The following is a 19776-nucleotide window of genomic DNA, read 5'->3' as shown; positions in this document are numbered from 1 at the left end:
TTGTTAAAGTTACCAAAACACGAGAAAACGCGATGAACGGTAGAAGCAGGCGACACAATCAACACCGTCTGTCTTTGGCACGTCTTCAAGTTTAAATGAACTAATGTGGTCCTCCAGCGCCCCCTATCGTTTATTATGGTCTCGGTTTTAAACCAATCACAGTCAAGTTTGCTGACGGAGTCTCAAAGCACAGGAAACCCTCCCTGTCGATGATTGGCCATTTCCCTTCTTGTAGCGCACTACATGGGGGTCTTGCCAGGGAACGAGGAGGGAGGGGATATTTTAATGGCCGCCAGTAACACTACAGAATGCAAAAAGTCCGGATTATCCTCTATTTTTAGACTATAATAGTTACGGGTGCGTTTTGGCCGCTTGTCTTCGGTAACGAGTATTGATCTGTGGACATATTCGGATTGGAGATGTGTTTCTACCGCTGTTTCTACTCCATTGAACAGACTTTATCCGCTTGATTTGTGCGCGAGTGGGAGATCAGGCCTAGCCGGCTGGCTAAAAAACAAGCGGACGTTTAGCTAGTCGCCGGAGTTGAAAGGTAACAGTGTATGATGCTATTCTTTTGTACTTACGGGAACTTTAAAACCTTAATATCTGTATTCAATTGTATATGTTGCATTTCTTATTCATATTTTAAATATACGATTTCTCACATTTGATGCCGCCAAGTGTGAAAGGGGGTTAACGTTAGCATAGTTTAGCAGTGTTGAAGCTAACGGCTAATTGCTAACTTTATAGTAACTTTACAGTCAGGAGCAGGCCTAGCTAGGGTTAACAAACGTAGGTAAGTTAAGTGTCCTGTCAGTGTGACGCTAATTACTGTAATTAAGCCAAAGTTTTACTAAAGTTAATCCAAGTCGCTCCAGTTTCTTATCGTATTGCTCAGATACGACCAATAATGTTATTCGAAAGGTTTGCCGCTTGAGCCAGCGAGCTAGCCATGCTAACTTGATGGGCTATAACCAATAGTTGACACATGACTTATGAGCTAACGCCATGTTAATTAAGCCAACCTTGCCAGTGTTTTTTTTTTTTTTTTTTTTTTAAGGAACACAGTCCATCTCGTTTGCTTGTTTTATAACAAGGTGCAGTGCTGCGTTATATTTAACGTCAGACACACAGTAGTTGAGCTGTGCCTGACGTTTGTACAGTAATTTCGACGCTTGAGTGGTATGTTAAATGCTCTCTGCATCTCTTCTCAGGGAATATGTAACATAAAACAGCCACCATGACATCTAGATTCGGTAAAACATACAACCGCAAGGGCGGGGAGGCCAATTCGAAATTTGAAGAAGTCTTCTCCAATAAACGGCCCACTCTGACCACCAAATGGGGGGAGACCACCTACAAGGCTCAGTTAGGGGCCAAAAGGCCTCTGCTAAAACCTGAAGTTGCTGAGCTTCCCAAGAGGCCCAGGCTTGAAGACAGCGACAGCGAAGATGACCCATTTGGGTTTGACAGTGATGATGAGTCCAAAGTCAGTGATAGTGACGTGACAAAGATGGCTGCAGTGCAGGATGGTGGGACAGCCACCATTGTGACTCCTGCACAGGCCTCTGCAAGCTCAGCAGCCAAGTTCACAAGTGAGTAATCAATACAAAAAACTAAATCCACACACACATACACACATATATATATATATATATTGTTAAAGTATGCCTCTGTGTAATTTCTTAACAGTTAATTTACTATTTATAGTCTACCTGTCTTCCTTAATTTTTTCTCTACTTATTAATTTAATTGGCATGTGTGTGCTAGCTATTTTGACCTTCTGTACTTTTCTTCTCCATTCATAGGCAAGGGAACATCCGAAGTGAAGGTTGAAAAAAATAACCTGCCCTGGTTCAAAAGTACATCAGATAGCAACCAAAAACCTGCATGTGTGGCCTCTTTGTCAAACACAGTCTCCTCTGATGCTCAGAACTCCTCAGTGTCACAGAGGTCCATGTCCTCCTCCCCTGCTATAGACACCATGCTTAAACTGTCCACTGATGCACCAGGAGGTAGCAGAGACTTCCAGACCTCTTCCTCTAACGATGGACTGCCATCAGAAGAGATGAAAAGTGCTGAGTTGGAGCCTCCACCAGAACCAGTTGACAACATCCCCCCTTCCCCATTTACCCTAAGGGCCTCAAACTGCAAGAAATACCAGCGACCCGGCAGGCCTAACAAAATGTCCTCTGAACCTTCTGAAAACAGCAACAAGCCCACTGAAACAGCGAGTGCCCAAGATAAACCCAACAGTGTCCTTTCTGCTAGTGCAAGTAGTACTGCTGCCAGTGTTAAACCAGCAGCCAAGCCCGCAGGCAGGGGTGGTGGGAGGGTACGGGACTACACGGTTCTGCACCCTTCCTGTCTGTCTGTGTGCAATGTCACCATCCAGGACTCAATAGAGCGGAGCATTGATGAACTGGTCACCCCAGCTGCCCCCGCTGACCTTGGAGAGGCAGGCCAGATGAAGAAGAAGTCAGACGCTCCCCCACCCAAACCTACCAGGTAAGTCTTTTCTATTTCTGTCCGTCATAACAGTCTGTGTCATGGACAACATTTCATAATCCTTTCATAGAAGATGGCAATTACTCTGCTGTGGGGATGGATGATATGGACAAAAATAACACCCCAACATCATCTGACAGTTTGAGAAAATGAATGTTAGTGAGCCAACCACAATTAATGAACATCACCTTTTGTATTGTACTTCACTGGGTGCTTATTTGCTCACATTAGCTTTGAACACCTTGTCTTTAACTTCACTGGACCCAACATTAGGACTGAATCATATGAAATATAATGTGGTTAGACACTGAGGAGCAATAGGAACAGGCATTCATAAAGATATGTGAAGGAAAAGACCTGTCAGTAAGCTCATGTTATCAGGCATGGCATTGTTATACAGTCTCTGTAGTTACAAAATTGAGTCAAACTTGAAGTGGTATTAATGTCTAAGTTGTTTCCTGATGGTAGTTTGAAATTTAATGAAACTTTGAGATCTTGTGGTTTTTGTCAAGCGGATCAGATTGAAACATTACAGGAAAGGAGAAACTTATTAATATAAGCACTGGAAGCTGAACATAATAGTTAACAGCAGCAAGGCTTTGATTCATTAGATGAGTGTTAGGTCCTATCACTGAGACTTAAGTCTGAAACAAAACTCAGAATTGCAAAGTATAACTGAAAGGCATGTAGAGCTTTAATAATCAGCCAATCCAAAGACCATTAATTGCCGACTGTTTTCGTAATATTTTCAGTCATTTTTCAAATAAAGATATAAAACATCTGCTGGTGCAAGCTTCTTAAATATAAGGATTTGCTGCTTTTCTTTATCATTCATCATCATCTTTGGGTTTTGGACTGTTGGTTGGATAAAAGAAGCAATTTGAAGATGTCGCTTTGGGCTCTGGGAAATTGTGATGAGCATTTATTTGCATGATTTATAGACTAAGCGATTCATTTATTAATCACGAAAATGATCTTGTGGATTAACTGATAATCAAAGTAAGTAAGTTTATTTATATAGCACCTTTCACAGATAAAAATCACAAAGTGCTTTACAGCAATAAAAGCAAAATTCTCATTAGTTGCAGCCCTACACGCATAGTGCATACATTTAGATGACTAGGTTAATATGAGAATCATAGCATACAGTGTCACATTACCCACCCTGACTGAATTAACCTTGAATGATAGTAAGAAGAAAATTCTTTTCAGCTTCAGTGTCTAGGTCGGCTCTTTGGAGACACTGCCATTAGCCTGTGTGGTGGTTGTGGTCCATTATAGGTCTATAGGTCTATTCTCTGTTAGTCGTCTGGTTTTTTTGTTCATTGAGTTGTACAAAAGTTTGGATACCTACTACTCAATCTTGTATTTGTTTTTTTTTTTTATTAGTTCAGTGGCTGCTTTTTGTTTTTGCTGTCCTGCTCCAATTTCCCACTCTTTCCCACAGTCTTAGTTAAAAAAAGAAAAAAAAACAAAAACAAAAAAAACAGTAATACAAACAAATAAAAGACAAATCCTCTGACTGTTCCTTCCCAGGTTCAGACCCACCCAGACGAAGACCAAGAAGACCAAGACTGAGACCAAGCTAGAGTTTTTTGGCTTTGAAGACAAAGAGGACCAGGAGGGCGAGGAGGGTCCAGAAGGTGGCATGGCAGGCAAGAGTAGCTACAAGATCAAATACTTTGGCTTTGATGACCTGAGTGAGAGTGACAGCGATGAGGAGAGCTCTCAGGCCAAAGAGAAGAAGGCCAAAAAGGCTGCCGCAGCCTTGGCTGCTCTGAGCTCCAGCGTGGACAGCCCGCATACGAGTGACTCTCAGGACAGCCAGGCCAGCAGCAACACAGGTGAGCTGATCCTTAACTCACAGAGACATGGTCATCTAAACCATGTCAATCCAGTCCATTCTAGGGCTGTCAAGATTGGCCAAAACAGAGGTTCAGTTATTCCCTCTAAGGTAGCACATAAACTCGAACCATTCAAGGGTCCGTTTTTGCCCATTATTTCCAAAAGAAAGCAAACAAATACGAGAGACACGCAACTTGTGTAGGTATATTTTATTTCACCATAAACATATTTTTTAAAAGATATGTTTCCAAAAAATCCGAAATCCAAATGCCTACACATTTCAAAATAAACAAATAAAATAATGTCCTGTACCTTGCTGTTGGATTATTTGCTTGTTCGAGCTTGACCTACATTTCATTTTAATCAAAGTGACGTGTGCAGAGTTTCCAGTTGGTGACGGGCCACGTGTCCTGAAAGATTTCAATGTCCCAGACGAACCAGAGAAATTCCCATCAAATATGATCTATGTTTGTGGACTCATTTCTCATGTATTTTTGTCTAAGTGAATAATGGAGAATTATTGAAACTGGTCCAGTATCCAATGAGAGTGCTGCAGCTGACATCCACAAAGAGGGCTGCAATGTAAACCATTTGTACACCGTTAATGTACATCCATTAGGAGTGTTTTGCCATTGACAGACTCAAATTATTGACAGCATTATGGAAAGGGTCCCTACAGACATGGACCATGTAGTTTAACCAGAAACAGACACTATATCACTCTCACCAAAACAGTAATTTTATCACCATAAAACACACTTTATTCAAACGCCACAGAAATAAAATAAAACACACTCAGACCTTATCACTGTTCCAACATTCATCACTAACTCTGGTTTGGTCGAAATAAAACTGAATCAGGAGAAGAGCGAGAGAGAGGGCAGACATCAGAGAAGCAGCGGGTGGGGGGAAACAGCATGTAGAGCCAGAATATTTTCACTTGACATTATCACCAGAGAGATTTAGAAATGTCGGACTCAAACAGATTTTCCCCAGTTAAAAAAATGAAAGAAAGAAAAATGTAGTTACTGGACAACCCAAAGTCCGGTTTTGTGACTCTTGTCTGTCATGCAGCGCATCCAGTGGATCCACTCAGTGGTCCTGCTTTTTTCTCCACTGTTGAATAATGATTATAATTAGTTAATTGAAAATATGCATATCAATGCCCTTTTCCGTTTTCTTTTTCTCCAACAGATGCTTTTGACTTCTCTGATGACTCCAGTCCTGGTGGCACTGAGGGACAGAAAGGACGCTCAGGGAAGCCAAGCGATAAATCCAAGGACATTGGACTCAAAAAGATCTTCAGTGGACCCAAAAAGGTAACTGAGCGTGCTAGAAGTGGTGTGTTTCTCTGCCTGCTTTTACAAAAAGTAAAAACTAAGTTGCCTTCATGGCCCTCCTCCCAAGTCCAACCTGGGACTGATCTTGGGTCTGCCGCTGTTTGGCTTGGCTAAGCATTATTCTAAATATTTAACATTTACATAACAGAATACTCATCTTGACTAAAAATAGAGGAGAGTATCAGAGAAAACCTAAATGTATTTGATTGTCATTTAATTATTATGTGATTCTGCCAGTCTGCAGTAACGTGTGCTAGTCTACAGCTGTAGACTCGAAACTGAACGGCCACATGATTGAGATAAATTTGGGTTCAGTAGCATGTGTTATGTGGCGTTTCAGTGTGAAGGGGGTTTGAATGTTACCTCCTGGTCGGGCCCATTTCTATCTGACTAACTTTTATTTGTGGTGTTATTGTGCAATGCCCACGTTTGCTCCGCTGTTCTAAATCATGTTTTACAGTGGCTTTGGGTTATTTGTGGTCTGTCTTCCTAATTCTGTGTTTACTGTTTCTACATCATCGACACAACTCTGAACATTGTCTTTGCGATATATAATCGAGTCGCACAGTGTGTCATTTTCAGTTTCGCTTTTGTGCTGCTTGGGGACTGTTGTGCTCCACTACCGAGGCTGCTGTTGTCTCAGTCTATCACCATGATTGCAGTATGCAATATTTATGTGTTCAGCCCCACTAATTCACAACAATACCTTAAGCTTTGTGCGAGTGTGGTTTATAGAGATTAACACGAAGTGTTGTTGTGTCGTCTTTGTTCGTGTGGGAGCTTTGAGCTTTGGCTGTCTGAACATTTTTGCGGTGATGACAGTTGATGTCATATCAGGTGTTAATGCTGTGCCTCTGTTTAGCTAACTGACAAATTCTTCTGTTTATTGGGTTCCAGTCCCCCGCTAAAGCTGTGTACAACGCTCGCCACTGGAACCAACCTGAGCCCGAAGAGATTCCCGTGCCTCCGCCTTCTCGATCTCAAACTGCTCCGGTAAGAAATTGCTCTCTCAGTGGTTATGGGGATTGTGTTAGGCTTTATTGTGTCTGTGTTTTGTTTGTTTGTTTGTTTTTCCAAGTGCAATAAATGCAAACATGATTGACTTTCAGTGTGTGGATGAATTTGTGGTGTTTAAGCTTCTCGTTCTCCATTAATTTTGCTCAGAAAGCAGGCAAACACTGTAGCATGGTATTATATAAAGCACGTGCTAATAGCTAGTACCGTTTGTTTACAGAATTCCCCATTCCCTGCTGTCCACAATTCAGGATATTGTTTATTGGTCTCTTAGTAGTCAACAGTTTGCTTTAATTGCTCTAATTAGTCTCTTTCTGTTCGCATGGAGTTATTTTCCCAGACAAGCAAACCTGGGTTTACTTGTGTATTCTGTGTTGAATTCCCCCCATGGAAATAAGTGTTTGTTCAGATACAAGCTAATCAGAGTCTGGCAACTGAGATTTAAAAGTTGTTTTTAACTTTGCACTACCTCGTCTGACATCTGTTAACAACGCTTATTAAAGACTTGTGTGCTTAACAGACTGTTCAGCTGTGGTAAATTTTGCGGACATGTCATTAAACAGATTTTGTTACTTTGGTATGAGCCCCATTTCTCTGCCTCTTTTTCTTCCTCAGGCCATTTTATCGAGCAGCAGCAAGGACAGCAACTCCCATAAAGATGATGGTTTGTTTAAAGCTCCTCCACCGCCGCCCAAAGTCATTAAGTCAGAGACCATCCCCACGCGACTCAACCAGGATATTGTCACGGCCCTCAAATGCAGGAAGGAGCACAAGGAGGTGAGTCCAACTGAGTTGGGGGGGCACTGTTCTTTTGCAGCTAAATGCTTATTTGTGCTCAGTTTTTATGACATTTGTTTGCATGCTGCGATTAAATAATATCTGTTTTTCATACCCAGCTGAGCTGCTTTTAGCCATTTGATGTAGACCAAACAGTAAAGGCTGAACATTCATTTGATGCATGTCGAACTCCGTATTGTGTATTTGAACCCCAGCTTGTGTTGGCGGCAGCGATGTGGACTGTTGCTGTTAATTTAAAGTCCCCTACAGCTGGTGTCATTTAGAGATGGGCCTTCTGCCCCCCAGATCAGCCTGTTAGCACAGATCCCCTGAGGTTAAATTGCTTCAGCTAAGCTGTCAGCTGTCAGTACACTCTGGTGTTTTCTCAAACCCAGGTCCTCTGTCCTGTGTCATGCTGAGCGCACATACAGCGTCACTGTTGATACCAGTATTCACACAATTGCTGATCAGACCCCAACACCACATGCCGAGCTTTATTGATGAGGGGTATTAGCACAGTCTGATGTTGATGCTAATGGAACCGTTATAGAGAAATTTAACAATGAGAACAATTCTGTCACTGTGTTTGTGCGAGCTGATTGTGTGTCTGGACAGATGCACTGCTTCCCAGTGAGCTCTAATTAACCTGTTCCCCTCCCACCAGCTGTACACGGTGGTGCAGCATGTGAAGCACTTCAATGACGTGGTGGAGTTTGGCGAGAATCAAGAGTTCACAGATGATTTTGAGTACCTGGAGACGGGGCTGAAGAGCAGCCAGCCACTCAACACAAGATGCCTTAGGTAAGTGGAATCAAACACTTAGTGCTGCCCTTTTTGTGGAGCACTCAGATGCTCTAAGTCTGTTCTGACATACATTTCTTTTCTAGTGGAACGTGATGATGGTCCTGGTTTGTACCAAGTACCTCACTGAATTGACTGAATGATAGAAGCTTCTGTCACCCAGCATGTGTTCATGTCATCTAGTATCAGCCTATTTATAATTCAATTAGAGGAACATCTGTTTTATTTGGTCAAAGGGATGCAGTAATATTTGGTTAATTAAATAAAACGGTACAATAATAATTGTTGTTCTAACGGAGCAGCAGGTAGCAATGCAAAGTGAATGTATTCAAAGAGACCATAGAGGATGCAAACGGCTTTTTGCTTTTGTTTTTTTACTCCACAATGAGTTGTTCACATGCATTGTCTGACCCGACAGTGACAGTTTTGGCATTTCTGGATGAAAAATCACCCACTTCTGGAGTTCTTGTGGTTTACATTTGATTTAAACAAATATTGTTTTTTTAATTAAAGCAAAATATAATGAGCCCAACAGAGACGGGCTTTCTTTCTGCTCTCTGTCCCTTTCTGTTTATGCGTCTCACTTCTATTTCCACCGCCTGTTGGGATCGTATGCCAAGATAAAGCATGTTTTTTTCTGCCGTCCTGATAAAGCATATAGCCATTCTGTTGTGAAAATGGAATCCACTCAAGAGAGACAGCCTTGACTTTAGAAAAAGCTGCAGGGAGTCCAGCCTCCTTTTTCGGGATGTTTTCCAGTTTTTACATGTGCAGAATGAAGAGAGTGAAAAGGCAGAAATAGAAATACAAAACCGAACTTGTTGCAGATGGAAATCACAAATGATTGTACTGACTTGGAAGTAGGCCATGCCACATTCTGTCTCATTCTTTGCAGTTTTTAGCGCAAGACTGATGAATATTTGACCCAGCATTTATGTAATCCTTCATTTCTCTTTCTCTTCCCCCTCACTGCTCCAGTATAATCAGCTTGGCCACACGGTGTGCCATGCCCAGTTTCAGGATGCACCTGCGGGCCAGAGGGAAAGTGGCGCAGGTCTTCAAAATGCTCAGCGATGCTCCACAGCACCCCGTAAGGAAAGCTCTTTGCCCTGAAAAAAAAAAAATGCAGAGAAACGTAGTGAGAAATGGTGATTTGAGGAGAAATGACTGGCTTTGTGCATTCCTCTGTCCAGAAATGGGAATGCATTCTCACTGAGGTTCAGTTCAAAAGGTTTGAATCTGGGTGAACCTTAGCCGGTGCACTTAGCTACTGAATAACCCAAAAGTAACAAAAGGGCAGGAAGAGGCTGACTTCAATAAGGGGACTCCACGGTTAGACGAGAAATGACTCACTGATTCAGATATTTCAGAGGCTAATCCCCAGTACTTTTATTAATTCATGTTTGTTTTTTATGTTTTTTGAATTTTCTGTTACTTCCACAATTTTATGCCAGTCACTGCACAAGTCATGCAGACCTGCGTTTTTAGTCTGCTCTCATTTTTGTGTTAATGTGCTGTATTTTTGACTAACCTTAAGTATCCATTAATGAGCCGCATGCTACAGAGCAGGTTTATAGAAACCAGAATCCTAAATGTAATGTTTGTTTTAATATCTCGATCAACATCTCTGCAGGATTTGGTTGTAGAGGATGTTTAATTTCTACATGCATGAAGTTATTTAAAAGCCGTCATGTCCTTTTAATTATTATGTTCAAGTCAAAGCCTTGGGGTGTTAAGTACAGTTTCAGTCATCCTTGAAGCGTCACCTTTGCTTCGTGTGCAGGTTTCCTTGGTTGCACAGACACACCGTTTGCGAAGCCAAGTTTCCTAATTTAAAGAACAGTGTTGTGATAAAGGAAGGGACATTTTTCACACTAGTCCAGGGTGTTCAAGCCATTGACCACGTCTGTATGCACCACCCACACCTCTTGGTAAAAGCTGGTCTGGTCTCTGTCGTTCTATCAGAACCTTGCTCTGTGCACGGCTGCCCTGATGTACATTCTGAGTCGGGATCGTCTGAACATGGATCTGGACAGAGCCTGCCTGGAGCTTATGATCAAGCTGCTGGAGTTGGACCAGGACTACTCGGCCCACCAGGATCAGCTCACTGCAAAGGAGGTGGAAAAGGTCAAGGAGAAAATCAGGAAGCTGTGTGAGACTGTGCACAACAAGCACCTCGACTTGGAGAACATCACGGTGGGTTGTACTTAAACAATGGGGGGGGGGGGGGGGGGTAGCTTAGTTCAAACTAGGAACCACCTTCATGATTCCTCTTTTTAACAATCTAAGCATCATAAATACTTCAGTAGCTTCAATGAAATTGCTTTTAGCAAAAGCCTAATATGTCAAATTGAGTACAAGATGTCAGTCTGATTTGGGTTTAATGCACCATGCTCTCTTTCACTCTTCACTTGTTCCTGTTCCTGATCTGGATCTTTACTAAGCTCCTGTTTGTGGAAGATTATTGCATTATCTTGAATTGTTGGATGTAGATTCACTTATCCCACTGATTGTGATCTTTGAACACCACGGTTTTATTTTTTTGAAGTTGTTATGAAGGATGACGGGTGCGCTGATGGTTTCAGAGACATAAATTACCTGGTCCAGTTACGTCTCTTTGCATGCCATTGTTGTGTTTAAGTGATTGCGCTATTCACATTTGATGCTTTATACTCTTTCAGCTAGCTTATATTTTAGGTGTAGATAATAATTATGAGTCAGTGGACTTGTTATGCAGGAGTGCAGAGCAGTATTATCAAAGAATTATTACGAATATCTTCATTATACATCAGGTTTCTCAGTGGGAGAAAGGTGTCATGCCAAATACTGAAGTGTATGCAAATTTGCAAAGATACTGCAAGGATATTGCAGGTTTACATGTTGTTATTTGCTGTTGCAGACGGGCCACCTTGCCATGGAGACATTGCTCTCGCTAACCTCTAAGAGAGCTGGGGACTGGTTCAAAGAAGAGCTGCGGCTACTGGGAGGTTTGGACCATATTGTAGATAAAGGTAGGTGAGATGCAGAGTGTGTAGTACACAGTTGGTGGGTGGTTTGCAGCTCTCTACATTCGTTTCTTTGTGCAAAGATCTGCTTTCCATATTCATGGCGCTTTCAGGAAGTGTAATAGTCATGTGCCTTGTGTGCGTTGTGTCGCCACAGTTAAAGAGTGTGTGCAGAACCTGAGCCAAGAGGACGACAAGGAGAACCTCGTAGCGTCTTTATGGGGGGCTGAGAGGTGTCTGAGAGTGCTTGAAAGTGTAAGTACTGTTCTCTGTCGAGTTGGATTCTCTCTTTCGCCAAAGTCGCCCAAGTGACTCTCAAGGACAAGAGTTGTTCAGTGAGCTCTGTGAGTCGGTTGCTAACCTTTATTGTTACCTGATGAAAGGCTTTGTTTAAAGCACTGCATCAGCGGTCTCACTTAAAATGTCACTGTCTCCCTTCGTTTTCTGTGTCTTGATGAGTTTTTGAACCTTTCAGTGTACTTTCCCCTCCATCGATTTTTATGTCTCTTTCATCTTCTGCCAACAGGTGACAGTGCAGAACCCAGAAAACCAGGGTTACTTGATTGCCTACAAAGAGTCACAACTCATTGTCTCTTCTGCCAGGTGAGCTTCAGATCCAGCTCGGAGCTGTTATTGATTGATGCAGACACATGCTGAGGCGCTGACGATTATAACAACAATTCATTCAGTTTACCTTTGTACTTGTAACGGCGTCGTACCAATCATATTAAAGAGTGTCCTCAGGGTTTTTACGGGCGTCTAATTTACGTCTTCACCTTGTTTAAACAAAAGAATAATTAAGAGAGCACAGACCTGAAAGTAATACACAGTAACATAACTAACTCCCTGTTTACCATAATTGTCAACATCTTAGCCAATAAAGATTTGTATGCTTGTAATTTTTCTCTATTGTGGACACACAGCATCTGTGTTTTTAAATCTCGTCGTTTTTTTCCTCCTCTTCTACACCCTTGAGCTTATTTTCTTAGAAAATGCCTCATTTTGGAAATTTCGCTTTGCTCTTCACTTTCTCTCATCAGTATGTTTTTCTTCCATCTTTCTTTCACCAGAGCTTTGCGGTACTGCGAGGACATGATCCAGCGGTATAGCAGGGCTTTAAACAACAGCTCCCTGTCAGTGTCGGGTGCAGCGCTGCCCCACTGCAGCTTCAGTAACGTGGGCAAGGCGGTGGAGGACTGCATGAGGGCTGTCATAGGAGTGCTGCTCAACCTCACCCATGACAATGGTACTCTCATTTACAACTTTTTTGCATTTGCTTTTGTTTTGCCTTTGTTGTTGCTTTAATCTGGCATTTCCACGTATTAAGAGGTAGGTAATAATTCAGTATTATGGTTTATTGTTTGTCTGATGAAATTCCTAACAATGAAGCAGAGTTCATTGCATTTAACACCAGTTGGGTTATTTTCTATGTGATGTTCTGTACATTTACAATATTGTGATGTATAGTATCACTATGGAATATATTCTTATTATTGGGCTCATACGGGCTTCAGCCATACGGTTGGTTAACAGAGGTTAATGATGTTATTTCTGTCTGCAGAGTGGGGAAGTACTAAGACAGGTGAGCAGGAGCAGCTGATAGTAACCGCTCTGAATTGCGTCCTTCGAGTTCCTCGCTACATCCCCCAGGAGCAGCGCTTTGACGTGCGAGTGCTGGTAGGGCGCTTTTGAACAAAACAAAACGGCACCACTTAATTATTACAAAGACATTCCACCAACCTGTATTTGCTTTGTGTCTGTCTGAACATGTGTTTATTTTGTGTGCTCTGTTTACCAGGGTCTTGGTCTACTAATTAACCTTGTGGAGTACAGCTCCAGAAACCGCCACTGCCTGGTGGACATGGAGTACAGCGTAGACGACACCTGTCTGGAAGACAGCCTGATGCAGCCTGCTGACCCAACACAATCTGACACGCCTGCAACGTCAGCGTCAGCACCGCCGAGCACAGCTGAGACTCAGGGAGACGGGGCTGACAAGCCCAAGTCCTCCGGTGCTTTGGCTGCCCTGGTGAAGGTAGGAACTGTGCCAGGACTCATTAATAAATATTTCAGCCGTCATTGTTGGGGGTGGTTGTCTTGGCTCCAGGGGAGTTTCGAAGTGAGGATGTGAGCAGAAACAGTTAGTGATGAGCAGTCATGAGGGACAAAAATCTTTGTTTTTACTGTTCAAAGAACACTTTGTATTGTATGAACAGGTGAACTCGTGATACACCTGTTTTCTCAGGGCGATGGATGAAACATCACTCTGGTATTTTCATGAATATGGATGATGCTATACTGCTGTATCATCATTCAAATTCCCCCTCGGTGCTTCGTTCCCTGCCACACAACCATAAGCTGTGCCCTTCAGTGCATCCTGAGTAAATGAGTCTGAAGTTGCTCACATTTGACGCCTTTAACACTGAGTAATAAGACTCATGCACGCTCTTTTGTGGGTTTGAATTTCACGATAAAAATGTCTTTTTATTTATGTGTTGCTTTATTATTGATATTACTTTAACCAAACTCCTTGCCCAACTGACTCATTAGTGCAAAGTTTTCTGGAAGCCTGAAAAGAACCTTTGAGAATAAATCAGTGATTAACTTTAAAATTACCTTTAACCTTCAAGACTGAACGGCTTATTTCAGAGGTTTAGGTATATACCCAGTTGCTTTCTGACCTTGCCATGCAGCAATACCTTGGCTGTCATGCTTAACTGCAGTTTTTTAATTCCTTTTGAATTATTAAAAATCTTGTTTGTGTTTGGAGTTCACAACTGTTTATTTCTTTCGAAATCCCAGCTCTTCCTGGAGAGGGAGCGCGCCGCCATCCTGGCGGAGGCTAAAACTGACGACCTCATCAGCGAGGCACCCAAGCCGGCACTGGACCAAAGCGGGGAGTGGCAGGAGACATCAGGAGAGATCCAGTGGGTGGCAGCCGAAACCAACGACAGCCAAGCTGAGAAGAAAGACAATGAAAAGAAGGAGGAGGAGGATGAAGAGTTGGACCTAAATAAAGGTGGATTTTTGTGTGTATTTGAAGTTGTGTTTGCTGCATTTAAGAGGAGTTCTTTTTTTAAGCTCTGGCTAAAATCATAATCCTGATGAACGTGGTAAATGTTGCAGTACAGATAACCGTATGACAACAACTTCATTACCTTCGTTGCTCCTCAACTAATTAAGCTTGAAGGAAGGAGCACTTACGTTTTTTGCATTTGGAAGTTCAGGGTCTGGTTTCTTGTTCAACTTTTGGGTCCTCAAAACTGCATTATCCCACTGGATATCAAAGCCTTTGAACGGAGGATGTACTGTGCGTACCCGCTAGAGCTGAAACGATTAGATTAGTGATGGAAGGGAATTAAATTTGCAACTACTTTGATAATCACTTCATTGTAATTTTTCACGCAAAATGGCCTCGCTCATTTCCCTAAAGATTGGCCTTATTTTTATGTACCTGTGATAAAATGATGAATTCACTTTTTAAACAGTTCATGCACTGCGTAGCTGTGTTGTGGTCGAATCAAGTCCAAAAAGCAAAACACTTTTATTTTCTTACTGTTCCTTTGTCTCCAATAAGCACAGTAAAACAATTAGGACTTATTGGCACTGTTAGGGACCGTCACTAAATGTTTCAGCCACCGTGCGGTCTGGTCGTAATCGAGCAGTGAATTACAGCTACAAAGTCTTTCTCACCGGGAGGTTTCCAGCCAAAATGGATCCGTTCAACAGTTCCTGCTATGAGAGTTTGAAAGCCTCTTCTCCAAACGAGGCAGTGTGTCTGTAATTGTGAATCTTTTTCTGTGTCCCCTGTGGTTACTGTAGCTCTGCAGCATGCAGGCAAGCATATGGAGGACAGCATTGTTGCGTCCTATACTGCTCTGCTGTTGGGCTGCCTCTGCCAGGGCAGCCAGGTGAGAAGCGCAGACACACACACACACGCACAGTATGATTGGAGATTTTTTTCCCCACTCACAGATACTCGTGTCGTTCCTCACCCATGTTTCTGTCCCTCTCAGATAAATGTGACTACTGTGAGAGAGCATCTACCTAAAGGGGATTTCTCCATCATGACAGAAATGCTGAAGAAGTTCCTGAGTTTCATGAACCTCACTGTGAGTATGACCGTCGACAAGCACCTTCTGTCACCGTGATAATAAAAGAAACAAGACATTTACAGCAAAATTAAAACTATGGTGTGGTACTACAGTGACATTATCCATTTGATTTTCTTCTTAAAAGATGAGCCATCATTTTCATTGGATAAAATGCTAAGAGAACCGACTGAATTAATGTTTTTGTAAACACCTAAAAATGCTGATGTGATCCTTAGCTCGAGGCGAATTATATTGAAGTTACAAAAAGCCCTTTAATTGGACCCACAGAGCAAAAGCCCCATTTTTGTGCAGTGTTATGGCCTGAATCAAATAACCCCTGACAGCAGATTTCTGTTTAATTTCAGTATAATTGCAGTTTTTGTACTCGCTCCGCACATTCATTCAGCTCCCTTGTTAGGAAATCCTTGAATTCGGATGACAGTGTAACGCAGATTAGGCTTGTGCCAATTGCCAATCGAATCATGTAGCATCAGTTGAAGGGATGATCGACGTTTGGTTTTCCTTTGCTGATGTTAAAGCGAGTGTAACTAACACACATCAGTACTAAGATTTTAGCAAAATTATCTCCAGCATCTGCAACCTGCTGTTCACTTAGAGAAGTATCTGGTGGAGTGACACGCTCGCCTGCTGAGTGCTGTTAATCAGACCAGAGGGATGACTGAATGTTAAATCACAGACCAGTCTGCCGTCTCTTTTCACGGATGTTCTCTCTAAAACTTTGCTCTGCGCTCCAGACGAGGAATTAACGTTACAGATATGATTTGGATTGTGGTATTGAAGATGGATAATAATGTTAAACTGAACATGATGCTGCGATATTGATGCACAAACACACCTTACTTTTTTCTTTGAGGCTCACATTAAGTCGTCCGCTGGCATTTCACTGGCGTGCTGTGACGTAACTCCCCCACCTCCTCTTACTGTCAGTGATCTCAAGTCACTACAATTAGACGATATCAGAGTAGAAATGATCGCCAACGCGAAGATTGAGGAATGCATCATGTCTGAAACAGCTGCAAACCAGTATCTGAAGAGGCTCTGTTTGTCCCTCATTCAGTCTCCAGTGGGAGTGTTACAAAATACTTTTCTGTGATCAATAAGTTATCAATTAAATGTGATTCTTGTGTATCCAAGCAGCATAAATCAAGAATAAAAATGAGCATTTCCACAGCCACAGATGTGCATTTTGCGGCAGCTTTGAGTGTGACTCATCCTGCCACTGAAGACTGAAACCATCTGTTTCATAAATGTCCTTTTCAAGTGAACAGAAGCTCAAACATCCGCAAAAGTGCCCGCTGTCCGTGCCTTGAGATTGTACACCTGTGCACGTTAGCATCCTCACACTCTTGTTTTTCTCATTCCGTCTCCACACACAGTGTGCAATGGGCACCACAGGACAGAAGTCCATCTCGCGGGTCATCGACTACCTGGAGCACTGTTAACAGACAGCCAGACGGCGAACTCACACTCTGCACATTAAAGGGATCCCAAGCTATTCTGGTGCCCCCCCACCTGACAGGAGCTGCAAGGGGTCATTGGAGAGTCGGCAGCATTCCCTTGATTCACCAGATCGCCCGATGCTGTGATCACTCTGAATTTCACAGATAAGGGTGTACGCTGATGTGTGTGTGTGTGTGTGTGTGTGTGTGTGTGTGTGTGTAAGCACACAAATAGAAAAGTTTCACTCCCTTTCTGGAGCACATCCTGAACCAAAGCCCTGCTAGCTGACGGACACGCAGTTCCTTCAGCTCCACTCAACTAACGCCGCATTCAGAGTCCGATCGAGATGCCTCCTCAGGTCACGGGGAGTCGGGCAGAGGTTCGGCTCAAGTTTCAACGGACTGAAAGCAGATCTCTTCTTGAAATGTCCCAAAAGGTTTGACCGCGGTAGAATCTCCCGTCCGCTGCGGTCTCGATTCCCGGTCGCTTAGCCGGAGTGTAAACCTCTGAATCAAATTTTGTGGGTCGTTTCATTTTAATCTCTGCTTATCCACATCAAAGCCAAGGGTGAAATCATTGATCAGCATGAAAAAGCAATCATTTTTGTGGATGTTAGAACGATGTCTCTATCTGTAAACTTGTGTGGAATGAATTCTGAATGCATACATCCATCTACTTACATGTTTGCAGTTGGCTTGAATGTTTAAGGGATCGAGTATTTTTAAGCTTTGATTTTTATGTTGTCATTGTGCCCGTTAATTTAGCAAACTGCAAGTTAGCAAGCTGCGTAGATGTTTTCATGTTTTTAGTTTTTTTTTCTTTTTTCCTCAAGGGCATTTTTTTTAAACCCAAATTCTGAATTCCTTTTTAAAGACATCGCGTGACATGCGGACACCGTGACGGTCTCCTTTTTTCACTGATAATGGCACTTGGAAATTACACTGTTCTGAATTTAGAATTTCCTTTTTGCCAATTATCAATCTGGTCATATTTTAGTTTGTCTAGATTATTTAAAATCGATTAATTCAAAAAATGACATTATGCATTTAACCTCATAGGTGTAACAGATGTGATGGATTACTCAAAAAATGGATGTTTGTGCTTCCTTTTCAATTTGTAATGAAGTTCATTTTTGGAAAAAATGTATTTAATTTAACGCTTTCTCCTCCTTTGTAAATGCAAAGTGTTCATCTAGCGAGATGTCATTTGTGTCTAAAGTTTCTCATCATGTTTCACTCAAATATATCCCATGTGACACGGCTCTGTGGCTCGACACAATACGTGTACCTGACAGATTTTCCTTTGAATTAAGGTTTCAGCTTAAACTTGCGCAAAATTTCATCATCAAAACGAAAAGATGCATTTAATTAAATAGGAATTCTGATTTTTATGCCCCTTTTAATCAACGCGGGGGATTTCCTGATCACGTCGCGTCTGTATGTCCAGCCACATGTAGCTTCATGTTTTTACTCATTGTATCATGATGTTTCTGCATTGGGCATCATGCATTAAGCTCCCATTTATTTATTCTTTTGTGGTGTCGTTTTACCTGTAATGATGCACATGAACCTTTGCCTCCGCCTTGTACTGCTCACATGTACGATCACTGATTTGAATGACAGCCATACCTGTATAAGCAGATTAGTTTTATCTGGTTTGTAGGGCTGCAGTGAACATGACTGCAACTGTGTTTACTGTTAATTACTTTGCAAAATTCTGGTCTGAATGGAATTTTAGAATGTAAATACTCCTGTACATAGCGGTTAATGGACATTTAAAATGCTTAGACTACTTTTTTCCCTGAAGCTGATATTTTTATTTTATACAATATTTCTGAGTTGTCATTTGGAAAAACAAAAATCGCAGGAAGAGGAAAAAAAAAATGTTTGTACCCGTTTCAAGGACATTGTCTTTGGTTACATGTAAATAGTTGTATCTCAAAAAGGAAAAAAAAAAAAAAAAAAGTTGCTACTTTCAGTACACTCCCTCCGTGTTTTCTTTCATTTCCACACTTGAAAGTTGAACCTTTTCATGCATTCAGAGCTACGGGAGGGAAACACTTTACCAAACACAAGTGATGTTTAGTTTCCTTTTGAAATTCATGTGTGCATCAGCCCCAGAATGCTTAACTCTGTATTCTGGCCTGTCTCTGTGTCTGTAACCCTACGAAGCTGTAAGTGGAAGTGTGTGTGTGTGTGTGGTGAGAGATGTCTGTCTCCCTGACAAACTGGCTGGGATGGAGTGCGAGTCCAAAGAGTGGTCGGTATACTTAACAGCACTCAGCGGTGACAGTTTGTGGACGCGGCCCCTCAGCTTGACTGACTGCTGCATAATGGAAACAAAGGATTCTTGTTGCAGTTGCGAGCCGAGAGTCAAACTTCCAAATAGCTCGGGGAGCCTGGGCAATGCTGTGAAATAGTATCTGGCAACACTGATTTCATGCAGGCGACGGCTGTGTCAACCGTGATACAACAAGCGGGGACAAATGCAGGCTTCAAATCTGAAAGATGGGATAACACCTTCAGTAAACAGCGCGCAAATAACACGTAATTATGTCTTTATGTCACGTTGCGCAACGTGCAAATATGTGATTACACTGGGAGGTCGTGCAGATTTAAATTCTACAGAGCAGGAATCCTCTATGTAGATGACAGACACCTCTGCCTTTCATCCACCTCTATACATTATACATGACAGCTCTTCAGTTGTACCAAGTCAAAGGCGGAGACCAAGCGAGCACTCCCCCTGTGATGAACAGCGGCGAGGAAGTGGATGAGAGTAAACAGAAGGAGGAAAAACGCAGCATTTCCGATATGTTAACAAGATTGATAGGATGTCCTCTGCTGAGAGCGAGGGCAGAGGGAAGAATGAGGGAGGAAAGGATGCAGAGCACAGGGGATTAACGTTTCTCACCTGTCAGTCAAAAGCCTC

At 42.3% G+C, this 19776-nt stretch overlaps 1 protein-coding gene across 1 annotated transcript; it reads left to right on the top strand.

The window, feature by feature from the left end:
• The first annotated feature begins 248 nt into the window (after positions 1–248).
• wapla (WAPL cohesin release factor a) lies at positions 249–18822 on the top strand. Its single transcript, XM_076743099.1, has 20 exons — positions 249–550; positions 1215–1595; positions 1809–2508; positions 4045–4352; positions 5548–5672; positions 6591–6686; positions 7323–7484; positions 8149–8285; positions 9264–9375; positions 10251–10481; positions 11185–11296; positions 11448–11545; positions 11817–11893; positions 12361–12536; positions 12852–12967; positions 13089–13325; positions 14093–14309; positions 15113–15201; positions 15307–15402; positions 16782–18822. The coding sequence occupies exons 2-20, from the start codon at positions 1241–1243 to the stop codon at positions 16845–16847; spliced, it is 3510 nt and encodes a 1169-aa protein (XP_076599214.1). The 5' UTR covers positions 249–550; positions 1215–1240; the 3' UTR covers positions 16848–18822.
• The last annotated feature ends 954 nt before the right edge of the window (positions 18823–19776 follow it).

The sequence above is a fragment of the Chaetodon auriga genome, chromosome 11, assembly GCF_051107435.1.
Source record: "Chaetodon auriga isolate fChaAug3 chromosome 11, fChaAug3.hap1, whole genome shotgun sequence".
Lineage (NCBI taxonomy): Eukaryota > Metazoa > Chordata > Actinopteri > Chaetodontiformes > Chaetodontidae > Chaetodon > Chaetodon auriga.
This window is presented reverse-complemented; position numbering and strand designations above follow the sequence as displayed.

Excerpts from the sequence above, each read along its gene's own strand:
- wapla (XM_076743099.1), top strand. The coding sequence starts at position 1,241 with ATGACATCTAGATTCGGTAAAACATACAACCGCAAGGGCGGGGAGGCC. Across the intron at positions 10,482-11,184 it reads TCGACTTGGAGAACATCACG|ACGGGCCACCTTGCCATGGA; the intron begins GTGGGTTGTACT and ends TTGCTGTTGCAG. Across the intron at positions 12,537-12,851 it reads CAACCTCACCCATGACAATG|AGTGGGGAAGTACTAAGACA; the intron begins GTACTCTCATTT and ends TTCTGTCTGCAG.